Source organism: Vicia villosa, unplaced genomic scaffold (genome assembly GCF_029867415.1).
Source record: "Vicia villosa cultivar HV-30 ecotype Madison, WI unplaced genomic scaffold, Vvil1.0 scaffold8, whole genome shotgun sequence".
Classification (NCBI taxonomy): Eukaryota; Viridiplantae; Streptophyta; class Magnoliopsida; order Fabales; family Fabaceae; genus Vicia; species Vicia villosa.
This window is the reverse complement of record NW_026706811.1, coordinates 2,538,719-2,551,366: the sequence shown is the minus strand read 5'-3', so window position 1 is coordinate 2,551,366 and position 12,648 is coordinate 2,538,719. Positions and strand designations below refer to the sequence as shown.

At 32.9% G+C, this 12,648-nt stretch overlaps 1 protein-coding gene and 2 long non-coding RNA genes across 5 annotated transcripts; all 3 read right to left on the bottom strand.

Moving 5' to 3' along the window:
* Positions 1-424: 424 nt before the first annotated feature.
* Positions 425-3,342, bottom strand: LOC131643190 (uncharacterized). The gene is made up of 4 exons (XR_009296152.1): positions 3,304-3,342; positions 1,850-2,875; positions 1,534-1,764; positions 425-1,451 (listed from the first exon to the last, which is right to left on the bottom strand). It is a non-coding gene; the product is annotated as an uncharacterized LOC131643190 (long non-coding RNA).
* A 16-nt stretch (positions 3,343-3,358) lies between these two features.
* LOC131643189 (uncharacterized) lies at positions 3,359-5,161 on the bottom strand. Of its 3 annotated transcripts, none has more exons than XR_009296150.1 (8): positions 5,083-5,161; positions 4,845-4,965; positions 4,556-4,625; positions 4,288-4,435; positions 4,037-4,115; positions 3,676-3,888; positions 3,523-3,563; positions 3,359-3,413 (listed from the first exon to the last, which is right to left on the bottom strand). It is a non-coding gene; the product is annotated as an uncharacterized LOC131643189 (long non-coding RNA). The 3 variants fall into 3 exon arrangements; XR_009296149.1 differs by having other exon boundaries at positions 5,090-5,161; XR_009296151.1 differs by having other exon boundaries at positions 5,036-5,151.
* Positions 5,162-9,777: 4,616 nt separating this feature from the next.
* LOC131643163 (ureide permease 1-like) lies at positions 9,778-12,248 on the bottom strand. The gene is made up of 7 exons (XM_058913312.1): positions 12,187-12,248; positions 11,471-11,773; positions 11,212-11,350; positions 10,956-11,123; positions 10,765-10,865; positions 10,301-10,675; positions 9,778-10,215 (listed from the first exon to the last, which is right to left on the bottom strand). The coding sequence occupies exons 1-7, from the start codon at positions 12,196-12,198 to the stop codon at positions 10,060-10,062; spliced, it is 1,254 nt and encodes a 417-aa protein (XP_058769295.1). The 5' UTR covers positions 12,199-12,248; the 3' UTR covers positions 9,778-10,059.
* Between the last annotated feature and the right edge of the window lie 400 nt (positions 12,249-12,648).

Genomic DNA, 12,648 nt, shown 5'->3' with positions numbered 1-12,648 from the left:
ACAGCCTAAGAAATAAAGCACCAAGTAGTATTTCAAACCTGTGTAAAAAGTGGCTTATCTTTTGAGATGATTTAACCACATACAAAACCGACACCATTTCACCATCAACTTGAATCCTTCGACATTTCACTGCACTAACCTACAATCCAAACAAATAACCATATGACTGAACCCACACATAGCAACATCATTTCTCCGTATAGTTTAAAAAATATTACAAAATATCAAATTAAAATAATAACAATAGAATATTTCTTACATAATATTCAGGAGATTTTTAAGTTTCCGACGGTGTTGATGCACTTTCACTCTCTTTAGGAAGTATTCCAAAACCATTTTATAATGTTAGTATTGCTATAGCTTCATTCGGAGCAACGAAAAACGGTGTTTTTGTTCCGTGCTCAGCAGTCAATTGAGGCCCTTCGTCATACAATTTCAGAATTCTTGCAACTTGCAAGACCTATAAAGCATGTGTATGGAAGATTTTTCTACCAGTGAAAGAAAATTCAAATCGAGAAGTTACCTGATCTTAATCTCCTGGACATTTTTATCAGAAATGGAGTACAACATTGAATAGTTTTTCAGGTCAAATACCTTGTATACACTATAGGACAAAAAAGAGAAGATATCAGTAGTAATAAACCTTGATATCTTATGTAACTATATCCTCCACGAATTGAAACATCACATTCGGCTGGTAGCCAATCTGTCCCTGTTGGATCACCAGTATTCAAATATCTGCATTTTAACCCTATTGTTGAAACATCACATGCTTTTACTCAAAAAAAGAAAGAGAAAAACAACACTTTCTGCTTTATGTCTGGACTTCCAATTGTAAGAGAAATTCGATTGAATATCATCGGCAGCTTGTAAAAAACTCAAATCAACGTTAGTCTTTTCAGTGAGTGAAGGCTGAACAGAACCGTCAATAATTACCGTTTTGATACATTGCAAACATAATATGTATTATAGCGTCATCATAGTGGAATTTAGAGAAATTGATAATGTTTTGCATAAACAGATAAGTGCAAACTGTTGTCGAATTGTTGCTTAAGCAGTGCTATAGCACTTAGTGTAGCAGAAATTAATCAAGTTGCTATTTTTCCAATCTGCAGATAATCATGAATCATGATGGATCACATAATTATAAGAATGTAATACTTGATTTAAAGTGATTTAAAAGCCATACAGACCCAATACAATCTAGATAGTAATCCAAAAGTACAATCAAGAAAACATGGTTAAGTTGCACAATATTTATTTATTTTAACTCTTATAGATTTTCAGTTTCCTCATGTAAAAGACAAAGAGAAGTACATGTTTAGCATGGCTCTCACAATTTCAATGGCATTCACCTGGAAGTTGAATGTCAACTTTATCTTAACCAATAAAATTTCCATCCCATGATGACTTGTAGAACATTGCATTATCCTGGGCAATGCTTTCAAGACCTGCACCATGTCACAATTATTATTTAAATAAAGAGAACATATTATAGAAATTGACCATTATACTCAAAAGAAAGCCAGAAACCTTTGATTCCATTCACTTCCAGCAGAAACACAGCATGAGGCCTATTGAATGGATTAGGAACCATAACCTCATTCAACAGCAGAAAACAATACATTACCACTAATCAAATCTACATAACAGAAGTGTGGTTAAATTAAAGTACAATCCTTTGTTGTTCCCATCCTTTGATGAGTTTCTGCTTCTGTTGTAACAAAAATCGATTGATTGCTTTAAGTAACTTGGATTCAACATCTTTAGGAAAAAAACAGATTAGTGGGCATTATTTAAAAGAGAATGAAAAGAAACATATATGTCACAGATGTGCCGAACATGTTACCTTCATCATCGAAGATTACTTGATTAATGATGATGTTGTGTGTGTCAATCTCAAACTTTGTGAGTTCTTGAACCAATATTTCGGTTTCATAAAGCGAGAGAAATTCGGAAATGCAAGCACAGACAAAGGTTTTCAAGAATTTTACTCCTTCATTATTTGCATCTCATGTTGGTGGTTAGTTTCATTAGCTTTAAAGCATGCAACCCCGTCTTCTAACTCTCGGAACTGCTTTTCTCCTAAATCAAGCTGCCATTCCAATTTTGCCACATTTTCATGTGCCATTTCAAGATGCCCTTGCAATTAATGAGTCTCAAATGACCTATTCTCAAGTTCATTTCTTAATCTTGCAATATCATCATTTGATATCTTGAGGTGTTCATTAGCTACCTCTAATTGTTCCTCCGAATTTGCAATCTTGGTGCAATAATCTGAAACATGAGTCTCCAACTCAGCTGTTTGATTTTGCAACTCCTGTACCTGTCCATTTTTATATTCAAGTTCATCCTTATTCAGTTCTAATTCTTTCATCACATTATCAAGTTGATTCACACTTTTCTCAATTTGATTCTTCAACTTGATAGTCTCTTCTTCAAACAGTTGAGGTTTTAAATTGGAAACTCTTAGCTCTTCATCATTTTTTATAAACTTCTTAAGCAACTCATCATAACTTCTATTTTCTCTGTCTCCAAGAAAATGGCTCTATCTTTCCATATCAGTAGTGTCTGCTTTCAGCTTACCTTTAGAGGGTTCCTCAGTATTCACTGGCGTGCCCTGGTTACGGATTACAGACTTGGTAAAAGATTCAGGTTCTGAATCCAAAGAGGGTAACGAAGGTGATCCAGATCCTTCCTTCCCAGAAACGTCAGAGCTAACCCCACCCGAGCTAGGAGAGAAATCCAAATTGACAGATTGAATACCAGAATCTGGCTTTACCTTCTTCAAATATGGTGTAAAATATGGAGTCAACACTGATCTCTCTTGGTAAAGACCTTCACCAAAATCGCCAGAGCCCTCCATCTGAGATTCCTAGGATAGAAAAAATCTATGATAAGCATTCGTTGGAGAAAAAATAAATAAAAAACTCTAAAATGAAATATTTTTCCATTCAAAACATCAAACAATCAACATAGGAAGATTCATTCAACTCAAATAAATAGAAGTAGCATGAACAAAATATTGGCTCGCAAAACCATTCAGTGAGACAATGACTAACATGATCATGCTTTATCTCATCATTTACCAAGATATGAAGAGAATCTAAAATAGTTTCATAAAATAAAACAGTTAATACAAACATAAGGTGTGTCGCATAGTTAATACGAACAACATCGTGAGCAGAGAACCAAAACGAATTCCCCGATCGGTTATTATATAGTCAAATAGCTATTGATCATTTATGTTGAAGGCAAAAAGGAATATTCACAATATTAAATGCAACCAAAAAAGGCATGTACCTCTTCTTCTCTAAACAACTTATTTTCTGTCTCCAAATGTCAAGATAGTGTCTTTTACCTTATCTTGAGAAGTTGAGGTCATAAGATTCAAGGCTTTTTCCAATAAGTTCCTAAAACATAAATTATTCAATCAGCTTTCCAAGTCAATCAAAACGCAACAGTGTATGCAATACATACAACCAACAAATGAAAAGGATATAAAATGCAATAATAATATACCAGATCACCAGCATTATCCAAGTAAATTTGGACCACTGCATCTGCAAAAGAAGGATAAGAAGCGAAAACACATCTAAAACCATTTTCAGGATTTGCATTGCAATATCCTTACCATTATTGATGTTAGGGAAGAAATATGTAGAGAAAGCATACCTCATGTACAACATGCCCTCGTTCTTGAAGGTTATAGAAAGGAAGGACACTGTCATGAAGAAAAGTTGGAGTTAATTCATCCATTGACAATATGTTATCCTGCAAGTAAAAAAAATTCAATCAAACTCCACTCCCTAAAAACTCTGTGACTGAACTCTAGTGACAGCCTTTTTAGCTCCTTCGCAAGCACTGGCATCCCGCAATAGAACTCACCTGCAAGTACTATGCATCGTTTTCTTGTTAAAAACTTACTAATATTATCGAGTAATAAAAACTAAATCGAGGTTTACAATCGTAATTGCAAATGCAATATTATAATTTGAGAGAAATGGTTCTGCATTTTTTGCAAGCAATTTATTACCTATTGTAGAATTCGGGTGTTTTGAAGCTATTAGTGTGAAAACTTTTTTCCAATCAGAGCTAGCAAAGTGTGTCCTCACCTACAATCAAAAAACAATAAATCGGTTATGTCCATGCCTGAGATGAAATCACTATGAATTGAAACAGTAATGGTTCTTAGAGTATTGAATTCAAATGCAATAATCCTCATAAAAAAATAGCAGCAAATAAAAAATCTACATAATGGAAACAATGAATGAGAGAGAGAGAGACCTTATTGTCAAAAAAAAAAAGGAGGACATCTTGAGGGAGAGGCTTGAATTTGTGATAAACACGACCAATAACTGTAGTAATAGTACCTTCGACGGTTCCAACAGTAGATCTCAAAGATCCCGAATTCTGTTTTGCATAATCATAAAGACTGGACATGCAAACAAAAGCATGAATAAAATAGTGTTATCAGCATGCTAAGACGAAATATTAAACAATTTAAACAGAGTGAACTTCACGAAATGGATCTCAAATCCATAGAGGTCACTACCGTTAAAACGGATTTTCACTGCTACAGCTATCCACTTCACCTTACAATCCGCTTTCATCCTATTCTTCTTCTGCAATATAGTAGTGAATTAATCAAACAGTGAGGTGATGGGAAGATTAAAAGAGATTACTACACTAAGAGAATAGAAATTGCCCATAGCTCAGTAAATAGATCAAAATATAAGTCCAGAACCACTGTTTGAACAATCGAAACCGATACACACCTATCTCATCGATTCCACCATTAACACAACAATTCGAGTGATAAGAAGAAGAGATAAACAGCGTACCTCGATTTTGTGCTCCCATAACAGACCGGTATTTTCTTCAAATCTCTTTCGCGTTTTGGGTTGGATACGTTATGTATCGTGATTTGTCTGCAGATCAAGCTTCTGTATTGACATCGAGAACCTATTGAAAATAAAAAAACGTACATCAGTAAGATTTGAATCACAACCCCATTGTTCACATAACCACTCACCGCTTAATTAAACCCGACAACTCTGAAGGGTCGTGAGAAAGCGAAACCAATCACCGCGAGCATCATCCTTCCGGCCAAGATCGACGCAGCCGCAGACACCATACAGGAAGATGAAATCGAAGAAGAAGAAAAAAAGTAAAAAAAACCTCGACGCCTTTGAAGGAAGCAGCGGAAGCGCAAGCAATGGAAGGAAGCAAAATATCAGGATCGAGAATCAGGATTGATAGTGAGAAAGAGAAAAATAGGAGAGCGAAGAATCTGCCATAAAAACAGAAACGCAACGGATTGTGGATTGTAAACGGTTTGAGAATTTGGAAGAGGATGGTTGAAGGGCAGTTATGAGGAAAAATGATTTGAAAACGGTTTTGGGAATTTGGAAGAGAATGGTTGAAGGACAGTTACGATGAAGAGAGTGGAAATTGAAGAACGATTGAGGCTGTTTTGAGGATGCTGATGTGGATCAACCATAGAAGAGTTGCTGATGTGGATAGCCTAAGAAAGTCCCAAATGGTAGACTTTTCTTATATGATAGATTAGAAATTTTTTAAAATGTGAAAATAATCCAAAAGCAAAACTACTTGTAAAAAAACATAAAAATGTAATATTTTATAAAAAGACAAATACTAAAAATACCATGAAAGTATTTGTAAATATTTAAAAATAAAAATAAAAAACAATTAAGCTAATAAAATTAATTCAAACCCATTTCAAAATCTGGAAAAACTAATAAGAAACCGGAATACATTTGAAAAATTAGTAAAAGGAACATGAAAAAAAAAAAAACCTAAAATACATCCTACTATATACTTATAGTTAGTGGCCTCTACAACTTTTTCAATCTTTACAAGCTGGACAATAGGGCTACAAAATGTATTAAAATACATTCTACTAATATGCATTAAAATTCTTTTTATTACTAGAAACAACTAAGACTTCATATTTTTGATTTTGTCTTCGAAATTTTTCTTCATTGTAGAAACGAGTAAAACGTCGATTTTTTGTTAGAGGTTCATTTATTTGTTTGTCCTAAACCTCTAAAAAGTCAGAATCGATCCTGACTACAAATTTGAATTTATACTTCGCAATCTCTCCTTTCTCATTGCACTTGTCTTATAAATCCACTTCACACCTATACACTTAGCTGTCAAAGGAAGATTAGTTAGTTCACATGAGTCATTCTTCTAAATTTACGAATCCCTTGATCAATTTCCTTTCTCCATGTTTCATGCTCAATTAAATTATCATATGTAAGGTTGTCAGAATTGAGTTTTTTTCTTTACTCGTTTTATTTAGGATCTGTTTGGTTCAAATGAGAGGGAGAGGAGGAGAGAAATTTTAATGGAGGGGAGGGAAGGTGAGGAGATTTTTTAATCAGATAGGTGTTTGGCAACGAGGGGAGGGGAAGGGAGGAATTTTAATTAAAAATATGTTTGGTTCAGGAGGGGATCAGGGGAGAGGTTTTATTAATAATTTACATTTTTATCCTTATTATCTTATATAAGTGATACAATATAATATTCAAATTTAAAAAATTTATACATATTTTTTTGTTAGTAAAATTTCTAATATTGAGTGACTAAAAAATTATAATTTACTACATAATGTTAAAAAATTGAGTTCACTTAATTCGAATAAAATATTCAAAAATAAATTAAATTATATGTTGATAACAACTTTTAAATCGTAATGAATTATTTAACACATCAAATACATAAAATAATTTATTATTAAATTTAAATGGTTTAAATATTTTAATAAAATAAATAAATAAATAAAACGAAAGATTTAAAGTTTGATATAAAAGAAAAATGATAGGATACATAACAAAATTAGAAAAAAATATAAATAAACATAAAAGAGTTATAAAAAATCATAAAAGTACAATAATTATGATTTATATTAAGGACAAAAATTTTAAAATAATTTGAAGGTGGAGAATAATTATAATAAGTCGATAGAAGTAATCGAGAAAAATCACACAGAATAGAGTAGTAATACAAAAAAAAAATTAAATATTAAAATAAAACTGAGGATATTATAGTAATTATAATATGTTTTAAAATATCAATATTCAGATTCCCTCCCCTCCCCTCCCCTCCAAATCCTCCCAATTTGGGGGACGCAAAAAGTGTTTTTATGAGGGGTTTTGCTCCCCTCCTCTTCCCTCATAAAATTTGAACCAAACATATTTAATTACAAATATTCCCTCCCCTCCCCTTCATCTACCTCGAATCAAACACACCCTTAGGTAAAATCACAGTTTACCTTATATTAAAATTATATTAAATTATATATATATATATATATATATATATATATATATATATATATATATATATATATTTATATAATATTCTAAATGCATTAATTATTTAAATTTTTAACTTAATTATAAAGCAAAAATATACTATATCATCATTATAAAGTCTAATATTCACAACTTGTATCAAACTGCATAAATTGTCCACCAAATCATAAAAAGTAACGCCCAAAAGATTATAAAAAAAATAGTTTCATAAGTTTTCCAAGTTAAAATAAATAAATCTTTTCATCTTCATCTTCTACTTAATCAAAAGTTTAATCCTTCTACAACATTATCTTCATTAGAACATTTATATTCGACTTGATTAAATTCATCTTCAAATGTTAACGATTCTTTAATATTATAACCAAGATATGAATGTGAATAAAATTAAAAATTCATAGAGAAAATTTTATGGGACAAAATATAGAATGTGATATATAAATTTTGACAAAAAAAATTAAAATTTGGTCAAAGAGTAAAATCCAACGTTTTTACATGATTTTACACAATTTCACCGATTTCAGGATGATTTAAATCACTTAAAATCGTTCGAGAATATGATTTTACGTAAAAAGATTTTTACCTACGATTTAACACGAAATGTTGACCTAAAAACGTAAAATCTACATAGTTTAAATTTTAAATCGAGATTTTAATAACCTTGATCATATGCGATAGGGTCACCACTTTCTAGACCAATCACATAGTCACTTAGATAGCTTTGATTTTTCTTAAGCCTACGAGTGAGCATATCTTCTTTTATCTCATTTGCATATCTTCTTTAGTTTCTCTTTCATCTTGAGAACCATTGTTAATGTTTTCATGTTTTTCATGTTGAAGTTTCCTTAATTTCTTTCTTTAGCCTCAACAGACTCATTGATGCCTTCATCATTGCATTCATTACTATCAACATTATTAACCTTACAATATGCTCTTGATGTTGTTTTCCCCAATTTCAACCTTTAGACTCTTCAAACACAACATATGTTATCACCGTGATTTTCTTCTCAATTCGATGACAAAGCTTGAAGGTCTTGGACTTGTCACTCATAGCATTTAACTTTTTTCTTTGTACTTCAAAGATGTGCACAAAAAATAAACAGTCAAATACTCTAAAATGATGCACAAATAGTCTTACATCAATCTATGCTTCTTTTGGAGTAACATCTTTCACAAATTGGGTAGGACTCCTATAGAGCATATATGCAATCCATTTTGTTGCTTCATACCCGAACTTCTTAGTTACATTTCTTTCAATCAACATGCTTCGAATTATATTTTATTTGTGTTTTATTTTTTCTTTCTAACACTCCACTTTCTTGTGAAGTATGAGATGTAGTCAGTTGCCTTTCGATTCCATGAAGGCTGCAAAAATCATGCAAAAATCATTAAATGTTGTATATATGAATTCACCTCTTCTATATATCCTATGAGATTGGATATGATGACCTGAATATTTTTCCACCAAGACCTTAAATCTTTTGACTAAATCATCTACGAAGGTTATGAAAACCTACTTCCACTATTAGATCCAGGCTTGATAGGCCCACAAGCATCTTAATGGATGAGCTTCAACTTCATATTGGTTCTTCATGATGCTTTCTTGGGGATGTTTTGCTATGTTTTTTCTTATTTATTGTGGACAAGTGTGAGTTGTTAGTCACACATTAGTAGGAAAAGTGGAGGTTGACACTTAGAAATGAGATGACTCATATACCTATCACCTTAAAATTTTAGGTGAATATATACTTGTGTGTTGCTTCTGACTCAATGTGGATGCTCGTCATGATGACCAAACACCATGCGATCTGGGCACGCTTGCTACACTTCTTTTAGTTGAATCACATCCTTTCATAGTTGTTTTTATCTAAATCAGATCCTTCCATACTTGTGTTGCTTATCAAACCACTTTTTAATACGAGAAAACTCATGAATCGCATAGTTATACTATATCTAATCTAAGAGGGTCTTATCCATTGTCCTCATCTAAGCAGTTTAGATACTCAAAATAAGTCCAAGCATTGCAAAAGAGTTAGAAAATTTGAACATTTCTATATTAGAAATAAAACATCAATCTTGCTTCTAAAACATAAATTATCCAATCTCTGCTTTGAGCTTTGGCTTGCTTAAACATCCAAGACGTGCCTAGCAAGTTAAAGCATGTGTGAGGCCATTGAGCTTGTATCAAATCACCATAACATCTATAGTGACATTCTTCTAAATTGATTATTAGAATCTCCTATATCTACAGATGATGCAAATTAAAGTGGTATGGTTATAGTAATTTGAGTTAACCCCATGGTCTTCTTATCATAATAAATAAAAATCTAACTCTTTGTAAAGCACTACTAAAAACCTTAAGTTCTAAAAATCTAGCTTAAAGACTTTGGAAACAATAAACAGTTGTTATGGCCGAGAGTAAATATTAACAAAAAAATTCTTGAAACTATTTAGGAAATAATATCTGTCTTTTTGTCTGAATCATTACAAATTTTTTACATTAAATTGCATCCTTTCAACTTTCTCCTAATACAAGAATATATACCCTTAATTTGCACCAGTTTTTCTTCAAGTAAATCATGTGATTGCTTTAGGGCCTTTTGAATTACTCGACCCGCTTCTTCAAGATATTATTTTGAATTTACACTTCAGAAGTTTAATTATATACAAAGAACTTTTGCATTGAGCAATATCTTATGAACATGTGTGAACTCAATATTCACTGTTTCCTATGTCCTGATGATGCCATGAGCACAACAACAGCCACAATAAACATAAACAACATACTCCCAAGCAGTGTATATGTTCTTCGCGATGATCTCCTATACTCTCCAAACAAAACAATCCCCCAAAATGTACTCACTAGTGGAAGTGCCTGTTTCAAATCAACACATTCAAATCAATAAATTATTCATTGAAATCTAAACGCGCGAATTATATATAGATGTAACAAAACTCACTTGGACAGCATCTGCTGCTGCATATCCAGCGGCTTGACCTCCCATAAACTGAAGTCCATTCCCAAATCCACAAAGGAAACCGGCCAACAAGGCCCATCCTCTGCCATTCCAGTCTCGAAAATAGGCTTTTAACGATGACTTGGGTAAGTTTAACACGGGGTGGTACAGAAATATGATGTTTAGAATTACGCCGATAACAAAACAAGATACTGAAAAATAGAAAAAGGCGGTGTAAACATTCAAATGGGGAACCCCTTTTTTTAAAGTGTGCCATTGGTCATTTGTTGCTAAGTTGAATGCTGGTGAGAACATAGAAAAACAAATTCCAGCAAAGAAAGTTATACTCAATCCAATCAAAGTGCTTTTCCCAAAAACCTGTAACAGAGATTTGAGAGTAAGATGTGTGACTAAGGAAAAGTGATTTTTTTGTAAGTATCATTCAATAATAGATTATAGTGACATGCCTTAATAGCTCTTGTTTTCTCAAGCTCTATAAGAAAATCTGCACTTCCTGCTTTCAACTTATCTCCAGAATTGCTTCCACTTTCAAGATCCTTTGATTTAACTATAATTATACACATTGAAAAGGTACAAAAAATTAGCATTTTGTCAAATTATGTTATCCTGTAAGTTGAACCTTGTTGAAGGTTCTTACCTATGTTTCCTTCTCTCATAGAATCCTTGAGCTTAGCCGAATTATCAGCAGTATTTGATGAATGAACAGCAGATCCAAGACAAACTGCAACCAAGAAGCAACCAACTCCTGGAAAAAGAATCTCGGCCTTATTGATTTTGTCATCCAAAAAGTAATTCAATGTTGTTCCTGTGACAAATGAAACAGTTAGTACATCATTATTCCGTAGCGGATCAAGTTAAAACAAATTTCGGGCTGATTATGTCAATGGAGATACCTATAACAACAGTTATGCTTGCTGTAATCACTTCGGTAACCGACAGACCAACAAACGCCCAAGCATATTGTGTGGAGAGATTCCCTATGCTAAGGACCACACCACCTGCCATTGCAAACATTACTGAAGGCCAATTATCCTGCACAGAACAACATAGGCAGATTGTTAAACCAATTTTAGACAGTAATTTGCTATTACAGATAAACTAAACATGCCTTCAAAGATTATAAACAAGTGAAGAATGCAATAATACTCTAACCTGAGCAAGTTGAGTTAAGAAATTGGGTTGATCATGTGTTCCCTTGCCTATCTCGCCAAAAGTAAAAGCAATGATAACAGCAGCCAAGAAATTGGTGATTGAGTAATCAAGGTATGTATGCTGAGGAAGACGGCCTCGTCGCTCTAACAGAGTCAAAACAGCAGGCCATGTCCCCAAAAAGAATAGAGCCAACAACATGCACCCTATGGCACCTCCTTTGCTCTCCACCAAATACATTTTCAACTCAGTGCTTAAGATGCTCTCGGAAATTGAACTAATCAAGGAGGAAATCTCATAAAAATCCTGAAAACAACATGAATTAGTCCATCTCCAAGAAAACAAAAGCACGAAAAGTGATAAGCTATTACTAGAAATACCAAAATTCTATGGAATAGGAGTTAGACACTGACACCAATCTGACATCAAACATAACCACATATGTTAGTGTCGATGTCAGACAATAACACAGATCAGACACCAAACATGTTTTCAATTTGAAGTGTGAGTGATGCATAGCCCAAATCCAAGCACCAAAATGATAAGCACCAAAAAGGGTTGATCCATAAAAATTCATGCAACAAGATAACCCATATAAGAAAGTAAAAATTCATCTTTTAATCATGAAGAATCCATTTGGAAAAAGAGAAAAAAATACAAAAAAATCCTTAATTTTCAATAAGTCAAAACATGGTAGCTGAAAAAGCATATGCAACTACCTTGGAATCCATAAATCAAAAGCAACAAAACAACAACAATACCAAAAAGAAAAGTTTTCAATCATTATAACAAACCAACTAAATACTAAAAAAAAGTGTATAAAAAGATCAAAAGAATACCCAATTGCTTTAAGAAAAACTGTAGTAGTGGGCCATTAGACAGAAACGTTTGATTTGATTGAAGCACTTGAATTAGCATCAGCAAGATTTAATAAAAAAATATAAAAACAGAATTATGAATGAAAAACAAGTACCTATTGCTGAGGAAGTGGCAAAATGATGGAGATTTTATAAGTGTGAATGTGTTCCATTCCATTAGATATATTATTGATGGAGGTGTAGAATCAGTTCGAATCTTGACAGCGGATTCCAACTTTTTTTTTTTTGGCTTTATACCACCGGTTTAGTCCGGTTCGGGGGCGAGTTCTGGCATCAAGTGGTTCCATCCCACTCCCGATCGCA